The 19758-nt window shown below is 40.6% G+C and overlaps 1 protein-coding gene across 3 annotated transcripts; it reads left to right on the top strand.

Moving 5' to 3' along the window:
* Positions 1 to 6383: 6383 nt before the first annotated feature.
* Positions 6384 to 19286, top strand: ikbip (IKBKB interacting protein). 3 transcript variants are annotated; one of them, XM_084408342.1, is made up of 4 exons: positions 6384 to 6749; positions 13172 to 13614; positions 13704 to 13821; positions 17689 to 19286. In XM_084408342.1, exons 2-4 carry the CDS (start codon positions 13334 to 13336, stop codon positions 18349 to 18351), a joined length of 1062 nt encoding a protein of 353 aa, XP_084264468.1. In that variant the 5' UTR covers positions 6384 to 6749; positions 13172 to 13333; the 3' UTR covers positions 18352 to 19286. The 3 variants fall into 3 exon arrangements, with proteins under 3 accessions (XP_084264468.1, XP_084264470.1, XP_084264469.1); XM_084408344.1 differs by lacking the exon at positions 17689 to 19286 and adding an exon at positions 14844 to 16760; XM_084408343.1 differs by lacking the exon at positions 6384 to 6749 and adding an exon at positions 11910 to 11989.
* The last annotated feature ends 472 nt before the right edge of the window (positions 19287 to 19758 follow it).

Raw genomic sequence — 19758 nt, 5'->3', positions numbered from 1 at the left:
CTGTCATGGTGGGAAGCTGAAGGGAAAGGCTCTCTCCAAGCAAAGGTTGTCTCACTGGATATTGGACGCCATTGCTTTGGCTTACCAGCAGCAAGGTCGACCATGCCCCCTTGGTGTGACGGCCCACTCCACCCGGAGTGTGGCATCCTCTTGGGCTCTGGCGCATGTCGCCTCGCTAACAGACATCTGTAGAGCTGCAGGCTGGGCGACACCTAACACAGCCTCTGGGCGACCCCCACGTGTGTAGTCCACTGTAAGCCTCTCTGAGCATGTGTCTTTCCCTCGGCAAGCCACCTTGCCACCCCTGGGTTTGAAATATTCCACCTGCGGCTGGACACCCCAGTGATTCTCAATATGCAGCCCCCTGGGGTCATGTGTATTCCAAGTTCCCCCCTTCAGGTTGGGCATAATTGCATATTTCCACTGATATATGCTTCCCAGTGTACCTTGGTACCTTGGCATAATTCCAGCAGCCATTAAAAACTGTCCCTTTCATGTTAATGTTGTTTTTTCATTGTTTACATGTTTAAATATTCTGAGAATGCATAGTTTAGTTATAATGTTTAATGTTTAAACTGCAATAAATGCATTAAAACGTTTTTTTTTTTTTTTTTTTGCAGCCATTTTGTTTTTATTGTTTATGCCAAAACAGTGATGTTTACAACTTGTTATACGGCAGAAATGGATTCAGCACCTAAAAATCATATAGAAACAACACTTGAAGTACTTTTCCTCAAAAATGCCTACTGCATCTTATCCAGGGCTATTTATCTATTTTGGGACTCGACTATACCTTTTTCCCCCTTATCCCATTTATCTTGCCAGAGTTTATGAATACCATCTTTAATTATTGTTTTAAATTCTGATTTGCTGAGTGGAACCTGTACTTCTCATTGCCCTCAATACCTGTGTGCGCTGGAACCCAAGTGAACTGTAATATTATCTTCTGTTGAGTTATCCTGAAGATCATCTGATGAACTTCATCTAAAAGATCCTGTCTGCACGCAGATTTCGTTTTTTGATAAATATAATGCACAATGTTGTTGGTGAAGACAGGGCTGCCAAATCTCACGCATCGTGTTTACACTGTTCTCCGTTTTTTCACACAATTAAAAATCCCGAAGCAAAGAGGCATTTGGATGAAAAAAAATTGGATTTCTCTGATCTACATATGTGCAATTTAGGACTTTTGAAGGCCAAAAAATTATAAGAAATAGGCTAGCTTTAAAACCTTGTCATTAGATATTTGTCAATACCTGCTCTCTCCTCATCCTCATATTTCTTTTTCTCTCAGTCTTCTTATCCTGGCCTATTTCTTCCCCTCCTAAAGCTGAACTTAGTCTTTTCATTTTCGTCTGTGTCAGTGACGAAAGTAAACATTAGGCTCAACTGATATTTATACGTTTTATGAATCATTTTCTTAGACAAGTTAATTCACTCAAGGCTACCAGGAAAGCTGTAGCCTAAGTCAGTATTGCCATTAGGAACCTTCTGCAAGCTTTGGAATTTGAAAACATCTGTTTTTAAATGTTAAAAGTAATTTTAAATAATACACATTATAGACTACGTTTAACGCAGTTGGTGGAATTGGCAGACGTTCCCTTAAGCATCGTGCGCTGTGGAAACGCGTCAAAGCATTCTCAGGTATAATTATGCAGCATTAATGCATAAATGATTTTGAATGAATATTTTCATCATGTCGATATGCAATGGTCACATAATGTTAAAACTAATCTTGCTATTGATATCTTTGTTAGACTACCAATCTGACTCGTTTAACTTACAATAGAGAGAACAGGACTGGCACGAATCTCTTGCTGGAAACTTTGATTAACAGCTGATATCATAACCTTAAATGCTAAATTCAATGTGCTCTACCTTAGTATTGTTCTAACTTAGTTATGTTATGTAAGGACATAAGATCAGCAGATCTTATACAGATTCTTAAATTTGTAACTCCACAGGGCCTTCATATTCACATAGGGCCCAACTGTAAGTTCCAGGGAGCCCTCATAGTCCAAGTGCCTTGTTTAAGAGGCCTTGTGTAGGCTATGGGACACAAATATTACAGAATTAATAAACATTTGTTTTCATTGTTAATGGGTTTTCTGAACCAAACTGGATTGCGTGGCCTTAAACCCAAGGGCCCCCCCCCCCCCCCCGGGCTTCTGGTAGGCAAGGACCCCTGGGCACTGGCCCCATAGGCCCGGTCAGTAATCCATCCCTGGCTACATAATACAATTCACAAATATTACACCATTTAAAAAATACATAAGCAACTGGGTTATTAAAACAATCTTTGTCAAATAATACACTTGTTTGTTCAGTTTTAACGTTGATGTTTCCATTTGTTTAATTTCAAGATCTGAGGTGAATTATATTCATTGTTGCTTTTACAGCTACAAAGCTGGAGCACTAAATGATATTCAGAGTCACATTACACGCTTTTAACATTAAATAAAGCACATAAACAGTACCTGAGATTATCATTGCCACACTTTGTGTTTGTTGTTCCAGCGCGACGTCACAGAAAAATAGAAACCGTTTCTAGAAATGTCGCGTGTCGCCGTCGCGCCTGGTTAGGACAAAAACTCTTATTAACATGGAAACGATACCTTTTATCGCGTGTCGCGGCGTCGCGGCGCGTGTAGTTAGGACACGGTGTAAAAGTCATTCCAAAAATCATGGCAACGGATGGTAGGTTTATAGCCTATCACAGCCACCGCACTAGACATTGTTATTATTAATAGAAGGAGACGTGGCGTGTTATCCAATCCAATAAGCATTAAATGGCAGGGAAAAACCCTTATAGTCTACCGCAAACGGCACATATAAGGAGTTTCTGGGTGTTTCTCCCTCATTTCTGCTCCGAGGTCTTGATTGTGGCATTTCTTTGAGGTTTAAAATCCAGTAACGTTATTCCTGTAGGCTAATCATTGTTTCTTTTATGAATTTAATAAAGAACTGTCAAAACGGTCCGTGTACTTTTGTGTCCACTTGTTTTTCCTTTTTAACCCGTAATTGAAAAACGAAAAATGAACGGTTGTTGTATTTTTAAAAAGCAAAGTTGAACACCAAAATTTTAATCTGAAGTTAGACCTACACCAAATGCTGCGCAAATAATATATATATATATATATATAGGATAGAGACAGGGCCGTTTGAAGGAATTTGGGGGCCCCAAGCAAAATAGACATGGAGGCCCCTCCCCCAAAAAAACATTATAATATGTAACCATATTCCGTCCGTTCGAAAAAAAAAGTTGCACTAACTGTTTGTTACAAGCAGCATTTGCTGTCAGGCAGGTAGCTAACATAACCTATATTTTTTTCTAGCCTACCTGCTGCAAAATTACACCATTTGTACAAGACAAGTGGAGCTATTTTATCCAGTGTAATTTATCACTTACCACTATATTTAGGGGTGTAACAAAATTCACGGTTCGGTTCAATACGATACTCGTGTTACGGTTTGGTATGTTTTCGATACAGCAAAAAGAAAGAAATGCCAATTTCCTTGATTTATTTATTTTTCTTCTTTTTTTTAATTAAAACTAGCATAATAAAATATGATTTCTTTTACTTTGAGCAATTCTGGAGCTATAATTGACTCTTCTTAGGAGCATATAAAACAAAACAGCTCCTTGGAAAAAATTAAATGTAATTGTATTTATGTATTGTAGTAGTTATAAACAAATGTTTATTTTAGTTAAGATTAACATTTGCATTGTATTCATAATGTCAAAATAAAACCGACGTAATGTTACTTGAAGGCATTATAGCCTACTATTCCTGCCAAACTATGTTTAATGTTTCTCACCAGATCTCGCAGCGATGTTATTACTTCCGTGGTGAATTCAAATGCTTTCTTTACTGGATCTCTTATTAGCGCTGTGTAGTAACAGTGTCGCATGATCACGATCGGCTCGCGCTGCACTGGTCCAAACTGATAAACAACGGTCCGTCAACACACAATAATAACAAGTAGCTCAGTTTCGTTCCGCTTGCATTGCGTTTGCCATTTGATGTTGGACAATGTTGTGGTCGCGCCGGCGTCTCTACATTATGAGCGTGCTTGCCACGCGCAACGCGCCTACATTTGAAATAACGAAATTTTGGTCGGCAGGAAAAAGATCCAACGAACCGTTCGGTTTGAAAATGCGTACCGAACACCAAACCGAAAGCCTCGTACCGAACGGTTCAATACGAATACGTGTATCGATACACCCCTACTTACCACTATCTTGTTTTTTCTTAGCCTCCTCTTCCTTTCTCTTCATTATTTTCTGGCTTCCTGAAGCATAATTCCGGTTCATGATGACTGCCGAGGAGTTTTTGTATTTTGCCGGCAGCAGAGATCACGTGATTGGCTGGCTGCTGTCAGCGACTACTGAGGGGGGGCCCCTTGAGGGGGATCCCGATAACAGTGTCATTGCACTTTACTGCATTGACTATCAAAGGGGCGCTCACACAGTTTGTCGTTGCATTTTATTCTTAACCAGTGGTTGTCTTGGGGCCCCAGGCCAGCTCGGGGCCCCAAGCAATTGCTTGGTTTGCCTGCCTTGTCGCGACGGGCCTGGATAGAGATATATTGATGAATTTTCAGATTTTTGTTTATGGCTTTTTTCCCCTTTATAACACATTTAAAATATTCACAAATTAATATGGAAAAAATGACTATTTTAAGGCCAAATTTTAACCTGGAAATGATATTTTTCCCGCAGTGCTGAATAGCCATGTCTCTGGAACCACAGCCTACAGAAAGGTGATTTATAGGTGATTTATAGGGTAATGATAATAAATGTGTCTGAAAAATAACGAGGCATTTTAATTATTTATGAATACACTATTGTTTTCTAAATCATTGTCAGCTGCAAACATATCTCCGTCTCCGCTGTGGCTGATGCGCCTTTAGAGAGAAATGGACCTTTCATACGGATAACATAATCAGAAGCTATTAGCTTTCCATTCAAATTTGTTCGTTTTAAAGTGGACATTTCAAGCTTTAGCCCATAGGCTATATTTTGTTTCAGTTTTCTCGCGCTCCAGTTTATGGAGATCATGAAAGCGGCGATTGTTTTCTTTTATTTACAAAAGCACAACGTCTTCTTGTTATTGTGAGTTTACACAAATAAAAGTAGTTGCGAATAATGTGTTATTACTTTCTTTATGACCAGAAATGATAGAGTATTTTAAGTTGTTTCCACACTCCCCACAAACCCTTGGATATGCGTAAAAATCTTGTGTTTATTTGTGATAATCTTAGCCCTTATTATTATTGTCTATTATTGTCATAGCCTAATAATATGATAATTATTATGGCGCTATAATTTGGACGCTTTATCAAAGGGCACTTGTAAATTGTAGTTAATTTAATTGCTTTTACTTCGTAGCCTACACAATGTAGCCTAATCTGATAATGCTAACCGATTCTAAGGTGCGTTCACCTCCTGACATCTGTCCTGAACTCTTATCCATGTAAGACGTATTAATGTATGAAGCTAACATTTTTCACACTATGACACTGATCAACTGATCTCCGACTGCTCACAGAGAAACATTGTGTAGCACTGTAAACATTGCCTTACACGATTAATCTCGTACAATACACAGAATAACGATAGCATACTTTACTAAGATTAGCTTGCATTCGTTTGGGAACCTAATAGCTGATGTTGGCAATGAAATGGTACCAAAATAACGAAAATGTAAAACAATTATTTGTTTTACATAGATGATCATAGAGTTTACATAGAGTCATAACCTACATGTTAACTAAGTGCAATTTATAATAGTTTTCTAAAGTACCCTCATCACTTGAAGGAACACTCAGGGACCAAGTCGAACTGGAAGCCATGTTAATCTTGGACTAATACGGCCACCGTAGGAGTTAAAACGCACTCGGAATGGGAGGGGCTAGGAAGTAATATTCAGTTTGTAGTCATTGCAGGGGAAAGTGCTGTTTATAATGCACTAACTAATACATCTCCATTTCCGGACCTATACGCTAGAACACACACACACAGGTTCCCGAGATGGAAGGGAAGGAAAGGAAGAAAGAATGGTGATATGAATGCACACTTGGGGTAAACATAAATTGGACACAATTCCCAGGAGTTAATACAATGAAGTACTGAAAGTCACATTGTTTCATGATTTAGGGATGTCACATGTTTTTTACATTGTCAAGTGATTTATTAGTCACATGGTTTACTTCTTAGGGGAAAACCCCAGCGTAGGCACAGGAACTGATGTAACCAAAATGTTCCTATATATATGACTGCTTTTGTATCAATCGAGCCTTTTTTCTTTTTGATCTTGATGTCGTTGAAGCCCTGAAGAGAATGTAGCCCATCTTCAGTTACACTTATACTCGTTGACTTGATATTGCTCTGTGGTATCTTATACTTGTTAAACTCCAAGGAGAACAAGTTAATTAATTCTGTTAAATCATAGAATAGGTATTTAGCTTTTTGTGAATCCATTCACAGGACTGCCCTGGAATAGGATAGAGCTGGATGTGTTATAACCTGTAACCTTTTGTTGATTTGCTACAAACCTACTGTATTGTATAACCAGTGTCTTAATCTTTTGTATAAATAAATTTTATTTTATAAAGATAAGTATCGTTATTGTATATCTCAGCTCATCACAAGATAGCCATATAAATATCATACCAGAGCATAATAGGAATAGGGAATAAGACTACTATTCTTCAAAGAACACCTTTGGACCAGATTCTGCTGGAAGGTAAGCATAACTTTGGTTCTATAGGTTAGAACTTGTATACATGTATTGTGACACGTTGGGAGTATAATATTCCTAGGCACGCTGATATATGCTAGACAAGCTGAGGGGATTTAATCCTAAGAAACTGACCTGACAGCACAAGGCTATTCTAGATAACTTAGGTTAGAAAGAGGCTAATCAGGAGATGAGATAATATCAGATCTCACAACATCATATAAAATTTCAACACTAGATGGGAGTAATTCCTACACAGTGTAGCTTTAACATGTTACAAAAAATATTCTACTAAAAATAAAATAAAAATTGGTATAAAGACAGTTATAGTACAGCGAATGTATAACTGATTAATATTGCTAAATAAATAAATAAAAATGTACTCTAAAATATGCTTTCACAAAAAATCCTTCACAAAAATCTACAGGCATCAAAATAAAAAAGTCAGTTTGTTCATTGAAAATCTCATATGAGCAATAACTATCATCCTAATAGAAACACGCTGAAATGTTCTACATTAACATGTATTTATATGTTCTACTATATTGCAATAAATAAACTGTCATAATGCATTACAACAATATGCACAGGATTAAGATTATTACCACTCAAGATGTGTCAGACTGTTCATCCTGATCCTTAATAATCTCTAGCCATCAAAGTAAATAGGTAGTTTTATTAAAAGTTTGTCCAATCTTTAATGTTAACAAAAACATTGCACTAATGAAGTACATTTACAATACCGTGCAGGTTCACCTTATTATGCAACATTCCAATTAATGCAGTGCATTAGTGTTTCATAACAGTATGCACAGGATTAGGATTATTACCACTAACACATCTTCATTAAAATAATAGAACAAACGACACATTGAATAAATAAGTGATCCAGTAATATTTACAATACGCTATGATATGCATAGGGTTAGCTATATTACCACTGAGAAAGTGTCAGTTTGTTTCTCTCTCTCTCCTCAGGAAACTGTTCCTTTATAACAAAAAAAGAAAAGAGGAATTTTTGATCAATTTTATATATTTTATCAATATTTTTCTGAATCCTTATGTTAAAAAATACATTATTTTTTGAAACATCATAAATTATCCATTTTGTTGAAATGCTGACTTTTTTATTGTTGGAAGGATTAAAATAGATTAAAATATTAAAAAGAATGTTTAAGTAACACCCATTATTTTTTCCATTTAATAGTATATCATTTATTGAAGAATACTTACCCTTATCAGCACAACATGACCGACAGTACAATGAGATGAGAATACTTTCTGCAGAATTTTGGTGGTTACCAATTGGTCCCCAAAGCCTGGACGTATGGAAGCTTGTTTCCGCCACTGAATAATAAATAAATAATAATAATTGCGACTTTTTATCTCACAATTCGGACTTTTTTTCTCACAATTGCGATACATCAAGTCAGAATTGTGACTTTTTTTCTCAGAATTGCGAGATATGAAGTCGCAATTCTGAGAAATAAAGTCGCAATTGCGAGATATAAAGTCGCAATTCTGAGATATAAAGTCGCAATTCTGAGAAATAAAGTCGCAATTCTGAGATATAAAGTCGCAATTCTGAGAAATAAAGTCGCAATTCTGAGAAATAAAGTCGCAATTCTGAGATATAAAGTCGCAATAGCGTGCCGCACGAGTGCTATTTTTAGGCCGCAAGGCCGCGTGACGTCAGCAACGTAAACCGGAAGGGGGTCAACATAGAAGCGCGCTCGCTTATGATTCATGCTAGTACTGCTTGTTTTCTGCCGGTTATCCCTCAAATAAGAACATGCCGAGTAAACACTGCTGCTATGGAACTAACAATCTACCTCTGGATCAGGTCGGCTCTTTTTCCCGTCTTTTTCAGCCCTCTACACTCAAGCCATCTCTTCAATTGAATATTTGTATGTTCTTCTACTTCTATACCAGTGAATTTGGCACCGGGGACATCATTCTCGGACAGAGTTAGCAGGTTTAGCTCAGTAGACATCTCGTCCGTAAACTGTTTACATGCGTCTAGCATGAGTGACACGCGCGAGTTTGACCCCCCTAGCAACCGTCGCTAGCTTAATGAATATTAATGAGAAAAGGTGACGTATATCGTGCGGTACGCTATTCTGAGAAATAAAGTCGCAATTGCGAGATATAAAGTCGCAATTCTGAGAAATAAAGTCGCAATTCTGAGATATAAAGTCGCAATTCTGAGAAATAAAGTCGCAATTCTGAGAAATAAAGTCGCAATTCTGAGAAATAGTCGCAATTCTGAGAAATAAAGTCGCAATTCTGAGAAATAAAGTCGCAATTGCGAGATATAAAGTCGCAATTCTGAGATATAAAGTCGCAATTCTGAGAAATAAAGTCGCAATTCTGAGAAATAAAGTCGCAATTCTGAGAAATAGTCGCAATTCTGAGAAATAAAGTCGCAATTCTGAGAAATAAAGTCGCAATTGGGAGATATAAAGTCGCAATTCTGAGAAATAAAGTCGCAATTGCGAGATATAAAGTCGCAATTCTGAGAAATAAAGTCACAATTCTGAGAAATAAAGTCGCAATTCTGAGAAATAAAGTCCCAATTCTGAGAAATAAAGTCGCAATTGCGTGATATAAAGTCAGAATTGCGTGATATAAAGTCGCAATTGCGAGAAAAACTGACTTTATATCTTGCAATTCTGACTTTATAACACGCAATTGCGACTTTATTTCACGCAATTCTGACTTTATATCTCGCAGTTCTGAGAAATAAAGTCAGAATTGCAAGATGTAAACTCGCAATTGTGAGATAAAAAGTCGCAATTATTTTTTTAAATGTTTTATTCTGTGGCGGAAACAAGCTTCCATATGGACGTGATAGTTCGTTGAACCCATCATAAAAGTGCCATTTATCACCAGTTAGTCGGTGGAATGACACAAAATGAGTTTTCGCCTTGAGATGATAAGTTACTCCAACAGGAACATATCTGTTTATGAAACATGAAACTCCATTAACTGGTCTGAGAAATCAAAATCTTTGATTTGTATTTATTGCAAATACGATTACGTAGAAATAATCAGCACAAATGAAGTATAAAAGTTGTAATAGACTTGTTAATAAACACAAAAGGAGACAGACTTACCTCTCTTCTGGCTGCATATCAGGATTACCATGACAGAGAACTGTAGGATCGACTGTTGCGATCACAAAAGGAGGTAGTCCATTAACACACTCCCGTCTTGTGAATGTTCTGCTTCCCTCACATTCTCCCACTTTACTGAAAGAACAACAAACACATTTTTAGATGATAATGAATAAAGGTTTTGTTTGGAAGGAACTGCCGTTATCTGGTTACTAACATTAATGGATATTGGACAGACATCTCTATGTAATCGTCCTACTGAGGCATGATGTTTAAAGTTTGCATGTACCTTCTCTTCTTGCAAGGGAGTGAACATCTCTGTAAAACCCTGTAAAACTGAGCCGTTCAGGTCCGAGAAGTCATTGCACCTGTTTAATAAAGGTAATTTCAAGGTAACTTCAAGACAATGATAAAATAAGGTATTCACACTATATTCTGGTAACACTCTGGAGTAAATTATAAACAACAGATGGGCTACTTACAATATAGCCACATTCCTCTCAAACTCCGTAGTACAAGGGACAGGACAACTGGCTAAGCCACACATATTCATCCCTCTATTCTCATGGATATAGTCAAGACGGGAAACCACAAAGTCATCCTCATGTCCAAATGCATCCCAGATGTTCTTTTCCCTTGAAACAATCCATGTTTTTAAGCCATGAAATCTTCCCTTGTTCCCACTTGTCCAACCAAGAGATGTTGATAAACATCTAACAAGGCCTTGAGCCACACATCCTTTGACTGGATTTCTTCAATTACCCATGAAATGAATGGTCTTGTACACATTGATAGGTACAAAATGTACAAGAGATTGTCAACAGTACAGGTGTTTGTCATTTTTATAATCTGCAATCCCAGTTTTCCTGTTCCAGACCATGGAGGGGAAGTGTAATGTTTTGGTGGGTTGTAGTATTTCGCCTTTTTTTAGTTTTTTAGTTTTTTTGCTCCATTTCTCCTCCTGACTTAATGGCTGGTCAGTACTGGTCTCTTGTGATTCCTTCTCCTTAACCACATTTTGGCAAGTTTCTTCAATTGTAGTACCACTCATTTGACCGGATCATGCATAATTTGGATGAAATCTCCTGGCTGTCTGTGCAGTTTTTTTCTGAGGACAATTGTTTTTGTGGTGCAGAACCAATTCCCTGCTTGAGTTTTTGTGTCTCTTGTTTTTTCTAGATGCTTCAACATAATTCCTGTCCAAAGTGGCAGAGTTGCCATGTATTTCTTGATTATGTCAATCAAGCTTGGGCAGTAGTATTGGAGTTCCCTTCCTCTTGTTAACTTTGTCTTCTGCCTCTGAGAATACATTTTCAAAGAGTTTAACGAAGGGCGAGTCATGTCTTATTGATTCGGGTGTTGAGTGGGAGAATAATCCTAGCTCTTCCAGTGGTGTTCTCCTGGTGGCACTGTCCACATCAGCAATGACAACCTGATTTCTAACTGCAGTCTGTAATTTGTCCAGGCTCCCTTGGCAGGATGTATCATCTCTCTCTCTCTCGGAAGACTGTACAAATGTCTGTTAACAAAGTTTGTATCTCGTCCTGAGTTGTGGAATTTTGCACCAGTGCCACTGAATACAGAAACAGGTCCTTTGTTGGCTTTGCACACTTCACTTTCGGCGCCTTGCAGCACAGAATTGTTCACAACAGTGAACGTGCATTTTTGTCTTCCCTCACAGACCTGAAGACATTGCTGTAAGTAGTTGTGGATGTTGGACTGAGCAAAAATGTATATTTGCATGAATAATTTCCCAACTAAAATCAGTCTCTACTTTCTGAGGTTGGAGGTGCTGTTTAAATCACGCGATAGACAGGTTAGCCGGTGCTGTATAGATGGTGTGCTCTGGTCAGATGATAGCATCTCTGCTACTGCAACAGTTGTGGCTAATGTCATTGATGCAACAGGACAGCAAAGTGCGTAGTACAGCACGTCACTGCAGTTTTCAGGTTTGGCAACATCAGTTTAAGGTAGAGCAGAAGTTTGCTGTCATTCTGCAAGTCTTTCATTAGCTGAAGCTGAGGAACTGTGTACATGTGTGTGTGATGAACGGGGAAATTTCCACACACTGTAAATAGTGATGCTTGAGAGGTTCAAGTCTTGGGCTTCTTGAATCTTGATACAGTCCAGGTATGGATTTCTGTCCATTCTGTTTTCAAGATTTCTCTCACTTGAGATTTTTTGTGGTACTGTTTGTAGAGGCACCTCGTTCATGTTTCCCTGAATTAGTTTCTCTTCATCTGCTTTTTGGTGTGAAGATGCATGGGTGTAAATTCACCCAGATTTTGCCTTTCAATAGCCTATTGCTGGTGCATTTCCGAAATATAAGGCCTTTTGAATGATTGATTTGGCCAGACATTTACACATTTATCTCCCCCGGATTTTCAGATATGTAAAATCTAAATTTAGCACATCCTGGAAATCTACATCTAGCAATTCCTTGCCAAAATGGAGAATGTACTTTTCTTGACAAAGGTTTCTTGACTCTATTGTATGAGAAGGACAGAACACAGCTGACCATTGGAGCCATTTTATCAGACAGAATGTCGGTCCAGCCTTCTTTAAGCTGTCTGCAACCCTTGCGTTGGGTTGGTTTGATTTTGGTCCATTCATCTTTTGACAGTCTTAATGAAAATTGTGAGGGACACTGTTGATCTTCTGATTTTGTGTTTACAGTGTCACCGTCCTTCTCCACTGTTTCCTCTGAGTGTTTTGGCCTGTTTTTGACCGGTGTTTGGGCTGATTCTAGTTTGTAATATAACCTCATCATATAATTAATTCTTCAGTGGGCGGAGACTCGCGTGTTTCCATGGAGACGCACATGGGGGCGTGCGGCGGCCCACAGACGCGAGTCCACCATTGAGACTCATTCAAAACTTACAGCGCTGTATGACTTATCAACGACATTTGTTTACTACAACTTATAATCGTTCAAATATTTCACGTCCAATCATTAATTCCTGATATGCATATATAAATTAGCTAAAGTAATCTCTACACAATGATTATTCCAAAACCCTTCACCGAGAAATTAAAAGCAACTGTGAGTGGTTCGTTCAATCCAGCGCTGAGAAAAGTAACGGGTATCACGTGACAGTAACGTACATGTGCTGTGTCATCAAAAATAATTTACACAGATAAATAATTACGTTAACTAATTTGAATAGTCACCGAATGAAATATAACCAGCACAGAGTTAAATTTATAATAAAGTTTTAACAAAATATTATTTATATTCGTATAAGCCCCGCCCACTCCGGTGCCCTCAGTGAGTCACTCGCGCTTCTGCTGTTTGTGTGTGTTCTGTTTCAGCGGAACTGCTGCGTGGCGATTCCCACAACTCCCAGCATCTGATGGGGAAAACACACGGGACGATATAACAGACACAACAGAGAATGACATCTGCTCTCTAGACTCACATCCACACACTTTCAGGAGCGCCTTTAGCACTGATTCCCCGCTTGCTCTTCCAACATGCAGAACAGCGACATAAAACACCGACAGAAGAGTTCAAACAAGCAGCAGAACGGAGAGAAACGGAGAAGTGAAGATGAGAAGACGAGAGAGAGTCTCAGTGAGGATGAGAAGAAGAGAGAGAGTGTCATTGAGGATGAGAAGAAGAGAGAGAGTTTCAGTGCTGATGAGAAGAAGAGAGAGAGTGTCATTGAGGATGAGAAGAAGAGAGAGAGTTTCAGTGCTGACGTGAAGTTCTCCGTGAGTCTGATGTGTCTCGCGCTCTCCGTCATCATCGCGTGGTCAGTGCACTTCTCTCTCACTCATATTAATAATAATAATATATCAGTTTTCCTCTCTCTGTAAGTGTGTTTTCATCCGTCCTCCACAGGCTGCACCTTCAGCAGAGCGCAACACTAGCGGAGATGAGGGGAAAGTACGAGTATCTGCAGGAGAAGAGCCGCCGTGTTGAGGATCTCGAGGAGAAACTGACGGAAGTCTCACAGCAGGTCTGCGTGTAATCCAGTAAATACTCTCTAATGTCTAAGTTGGGTTTGTGCTTGTTTCATATATTCCTTAAAAATCTCCTTTGGGTTACACTTTACAGTAAGGTTTGTTAACATTAGTTAATATGAACTAACAATAGAATAAAACATAAAAAAGGTAATTGCAACCCCCCCCCCAATGTGAGGGGGGAAAAGTCAGAAATGTGAGGGAAAAAAAGTCAGAATTGTGTAAATATAGGAATATAAATGAACTCCTGTGAAGTTAAAATAAAATGTAAAGGAGTTACTGTACTGGTGTTTGCAGTGTGTATGTCTGCTGTCTCCGTAGCCGCCTTTACATTACCCTGCAAATTTAATTTAATTTAATTGCGCAAATTGAAATTGTGAATTGAAAATGCGCCCGATGGAAACACGTCACTTTCGCACAATCTCCCATTTATCGCAAACAAGTTTTTACGCTCGCATGGGGTGGTTTTACGGGCAATTCGAAAAAGAAATATTTTGCAAAACTGCAGTGGAAACAGTTTTTGCGCATTTACAGTCACCTGACGTAGATGAGGTGTGTTTGGACAGAAGACGAGACTGAGTTCTGCGTTAAATTCATATAAGACAAAATAATTACAGGAATAATGGATTCTAAAGCTCAAAGAAATGCCACAATCAAGAGCTTGAAGCAGAAATGAGGGAGAAACACCCAGAAACACCTCATATGTGCCGCTCACAGTATAAGGGTCTTTCCGTGCCATTAATGCTTGGATAACACACACACACACACGTTGCTGCGACATGCTTACGAACATCCGTTGTTATAATTGTTGGAATGGCTTATCGCGAGAGGAAAAAATTATGTTTCAGTCGCATAACATCAGTTAATGGAAACGCATTCATTTCGCAATAGTTTTTTATCGACATTTAGAAAATATCGTAGAAGTATTGCGCAAATCTGTAATGGAAACGCGGCTTGTTGCAGCGTTAGCGCCAGCTCAGCGCTGACGAGTGTGTGTGTGTGTGTGTTGTGACCGCAGCTCCAGGCCTCCGCAGACGCCGCTACGCTCCTGTCGAAGCTGCGCCTCTCGCTCGGCTCTGTCCTCAACACGTCAGCGGCGCTGCGGGAGCATCAGGACTCGTCCTCCCGCCGGCTCCACACACACACACAGCAGAGCGCCGAGCTCCGCGCGTTACACACCCACTCCCGCGGCGCGCACACACACGCGACGGCGCAGGTGAACGCGCTGGAGGAGCGTCTGCGGGCGCTGGAGGAGCGTCTGCAGGAGGTGCAGGATGGCGTGCGCGGGAACACGCGAGCGCTGGAGCGCGGCGAGGAGGAGGATCTGCAGCGGCTGCGCGAGCTAGCGGAGCAGAGCGACTCCAGCGTGTCCCGGCTGCAGGAGCGGCTCGAGCGGCTAGCGGCGCAGGCCCGCGGGCTCCAGGAGCGCCTGAGGGGGGAGGAGGAGGCCGAGCGATCGCAGCAGGAGGAGCAGGAGGCGCTGGAGGAGGCCGTGCGCTCGATGCTACGGGTCCGAGCGCTCCTCAGCGCCACCCGCAGGACAGTCCAGAAGCTGGAGGAGCAGGTGCAGAGCGCGGAGGAGCGCTCGCTGAGACACCGCCTCAGACCACAGGCTGACACTGACCAGAGCTGAGCCGAGGAACCGACCTGTGGGCCGCATATACTGTACCTCATATACTGTTGTGGGGTCAATTTGACCCGGTTTGATTTTTGAGCTGTCCAGATTATCACTTAACCTATGTTTTTTTTCTTGGAATTTTGTGACTTTCTCATTAAGGGTCATGAACAAACGTGCAATGTTTCAACCCTCTGATGTGTTTTGACTAGGGTTGGTAAAATCTCAACTCTTGAGGTCAGGAATCGTATACTTCCTGTGTGCGCATTTCAATATGACTTTAGACAATTCAAGCTTGAGACGACTCTGTGTTCTGTGCTGCACATGCGTATCAGTTTAATGGACCCGGGCAGCTCTTACTTTTTTATTTGTTCTTGTTTAATTACTGAGTGTCTTCAATAATGCTTGAAATCTACATTAGCTAGGCTAGTTGTGTTTCTGCGCTCCTTGCGTAGTGTTCTTTAGCCTGTTGACTTGTGTTCATCATATTCAGCTACAGTTAGATGTTTGGCAAGATGATTAAATGTGAATGATAACTGTTTTTTTTTTTTTTTTTACCTTATTGGAATCGAAATTAGGAATCGATAAGCAGAATCGTAATGAATAAAATTAAACCGAGACCCAACCCTAGTGTTGACACACACACGCTAAACAACTGTTATGTTCATGGATTACTTTGACCTGCTTATTTTAATGTTCTAAGGCAAGCGTACAGACCCAAAATAATACCATTTCTTGGTTATATTTTGTTATTTTAGTTTTTTACCACCTTATGAAGCTTAAAAAAGGAGCTTTTTGCCCCAATTTGACCCATATAGACAGCTACTCTAAAGCAACAGCACAGGCTCTCCTGTTTGGTTGGTTAGCCATGCCTGAAGTTCAATCAGATTAAGTTATGGGTTATACCTTCATTGTGATTGGTTGATCAGGGACCAATCAGTGACCAGCTTTGTGTGTGAAGGGCAAGAAACTTTCTTGTCAGAAGAAAGAGAGTCTACAGAGCAAAAGATGAGACAACTTAGCAAAAGTAAACATTAATTTCAAGTATACAGGAATATTAAATTGTTCAGTTATGATGTTTTGAGCATAAATGTAAAAAAAAAAAAAGGTTGGGAAAATAATGAATGAAAAAAAAAAAAGTAAGAATGCAGTTTTTCTCATATTTTGCCAAAACAAAAGTCTTTAAAAACATGTTCATAAATGATATGTTCAGATATGAGTCTTTTGTAATGTTTATAAGTGTTGGTATTAAAATGTTACTGTTTGTACAACTTTGCTGTTTTTCTTAGTGTGGTTTCTGGAAAATTTAATTGAATCCAATCAGGGTGAATTTGAGCCACACCGTGTGTGTGTGTGTGTGTGTGTGTGTGTGTGTGTGTGAGTGCGCGTGTGTGTGTGCACCATACATACAGGCTGTAACCAGACATCGAACAGTGCATGAGGGTTACAGGAGTGTTCAGTGTTATTAGCTTAATCCACAGCATTTGAGCATTAACATAATGTTAATTACCACACACACACACACACACACAAAATCATTTCTTTTATAAATATGAGCACAAATCTGAGTTACAGTGAGACACTTACAGTGGAAGTCAATGGGTTTAAACTTCATCTGTTTCATTAGTGTTGCCAAATGACATAAACAATAGGTGTTAACATGAGATTAGCATTAGCATAGTAATATCCTGTGTGTGTGAGTTTTTATGTTATAAGCAAAAGCTTAATTTCTGGTCTTAGAAGTGTACTTGTGTCCCCTCTCTTGTGTGTGTGTGTGCAGTGTGTGTCCCAGTGTGCGATGCTGTGTGTGTGTGTGTGTGTGTGTGTGTGTGTGTGTGTGTTTTTATGTTAAAAGCAAAAGCTTAATTTCTGGTCTTCTTTCTGACTGAAGTGTACTTGTGTCCCCTCTCTTGTGTGTGTGTGTGTGTGTGTGTGTGTGCGTGTGCAGTGTGTGTCCCAGTGTGCGATGCTGTGTGTGTGTGTGTGTGTGTGTGTTTTTATGTTAAAAGCTTAATTTCTGGTCTTCTTTCTGACTGAAGTGTACTTGTGTCCCCTCTCTTGTGTGTGTGTGTGTGTGTGTGTGTGTGTGTGTGTGTGTGTGTGCGTGCGCGTGTGCAGTGTGTGTCCCAGTGTGTGATGCTGTGTGTGTGTGTGTGTTTTTATGTTAAAAGCAAAAGCTTAATTTCTGGTCTTCTTTCTGACTGAAGTGTACTTGTGTCCCCTCTCTTGTGTTTGTGTGTGTGTGCAGTGTGCGCAGCTGTTGCAGACGCCGGTCTCCGCCCAGACCTCGGCTCTGTCCGCGGAGCTGTCCCGCCTGCAGGAGAGTGTGTCGGGCCTCAGCGCTCAGCAGCAGCGGCTCCAGCAGGACCTGGGCCGGGCCGTGGAGGACGAGCTCAGCCGGACCCGCGCCGTGGCCTCCATCCGCACGGACCTGCGGCGTGTGGCGGGCCTGCAGACGGAGCTGGAGGAGCTGCACACACACACACGCGGCCTGGAGGAGGAGCTGTCCCGCACCGAGAGGCTGATGGTGAAGCGCATCGGGGACCTGCTGGCCGGCAGCATCGACCGCGTGTCCGAGCTGAAGAGCAGCGCCGAGAGCAGCGGTCAGAGGCTGGACCGCACACACACACTCCTGCACCAGCTCTCCGAGGACAACCGGCAGCTGGCGGAGCGGCTCCTGGCGCTGGAGAGCGGGCGGGCCAAGCTGCGCCGCACCCTGAGCTTCACACACGACCTGAAGCCCACAGTCTTCACCGTCAGGCAGGACCTCGCCCTCCTCCAGCCCAAGCTAGACGACCTGACGCTGAGGATCGGCCTGCTGGCGGAGGACATGACGAGCCGAGAGCGAGAGCTGGAGGAGGACGAGACCAGGAGAGACACGCTGGACCCGACGGAGCAGCCGACGCCCTGAGCCACAAGAGTCATCACGGACACCAGATACACGAGTCATTTCAAGGCGGAATATGACGAGATAAAGTGCGTTTACGGGCACTGAGTAAGGCCATTCAGGGGGATTTTGCGAGTGCGCACAGCAAAAGCGAGAGGCGGGACTTAAGGAGTGAGCAGCCAATCACAGCACGGCGAATCTCACATTCACAACACCGTATTCCTGCGCTATACCGGCAGACACATGTGTGTGACAGCGCCACCTACAGTCAAACCAACACTTATTCACACACCTTCCTCACATTAGCACAGTTTACTGGCGGTAGTTTAAGAAATGGTAGTAAATATGAGCAGAACTCAGTTGATATTTGACTGGTTTTGTCCGTCCTTCTGTTAGACTGTCTCACACATGGATTATGTTGAATATCTGTCAGCTGTTAAATTTAACTACACAATTAGATAATACCAGTTTAGCTCGACCAATCATCAAGCAATGCTTCATTTTGTTCAGTCTGTGTGTAAAAAGAGCATTAGCAATTCAGCAAAACATGATCAGCTCAAAGTGTCTGAATAATTTTTGGGCCCCAGTTTTTATAAATGTTACTGGTATGAGTAATATTTGGGTATAATATGTCACAGTTTACTTTATTGTGCTCTCTTCACTTACATAAATTAACTATAATGTCCTGCAGCCACTGGTGAAAACATTTCATTGTGTTGCTTGATGTTGAAAACTTTGTTTTCATATTGTTTAATTTATTAACATACTAATTAACACTGTTTCCTGCACTTGCACTGTAAAGTCGTCCACACCAGATGATGTCAAGCGCGACGGCTAATGAAGAGCAAGAGTTGCACACACAGTACCGGTCAAAGGTTTGGGTAATATTTCACAATGTTACTGTTTATTCTGTATTTTTGATCAAATAAATGCAGACTTGATGAGCATTGCCATAAGAGACTGACTTCTCTTCTCTGGTTTTCAATCATTTCACACACAATTCATCACATTCACATTCACAACCAGCTCCACAAAGTCTGTCGCCCAGAAACCATCCAAGACTTTCGCGTGCTTCATGTTTTAAAACCCAACAAACTTCAATCACTCAATTCAAAATGCTATGACTGAAAAGTGGGCTTGTGCTGAATTTATAAAAACTAAATCTTGTTTTGATATCTTGATATGCACAAGTGTCTAGACAGATTAGTTTTACTGCATTAATTACTATGGTAAACAGTCACTGACACTCAGAAACACCAGAGAGTGATTTAACCCTTGTGTGTCCTTATGGACATTAGTTTTGTGTGTGGATAACGTTGCCTGTTAATGCCTGTAACTGCACAGATTTTGGCACAGGTGTGTATTTTTATTGGAATTTTACTATTTCACCCCCATTTCCTTTAATAAATCTATTTTGCACTAGTAACACAA

This window comes from Rutilus rutilus (assembly GCF_951802725.1).
Source record: "Rutilus rutilus genome assembly, chromosome: 4".
NCBI lineage: Eukaryota > Metazoa > Chordata > Actinopteri > Cypriniformes > Leuciscidae > Rutilus > Rutilus rutilus.
The sequence above is the reverse complement of the archived record's forward strand: the minus strand, read 5'-3'. Positions and strand labels throughout refer to the sequence as shown.

Excerpts from the sequence above, each read along its gene's own strand:
- ikbip (XM_084408342.1), top strand. The coding sequence starts at position 13,334 with ATGCAGAACAGCGACATAAAACACCGACAGAAGAGTTCAAACAAGCAG. Across the intron at positions 13,615-13,703 it reads CTCTCCGTCATCATCGCGTG|GCTGCACCTTCAGCAGAGCG; the intron begins GTCAGTGCACTT and ends CGTCCTCCACAG. Across the intron at positions 13,822-17,688 it reads TGACGGAAGTCTCACAGCAG|TGTGCGCAGCTGTTGCAGAC; the intron begins GTCTGCGTGTAA and ends GTGTGTGTGCAG.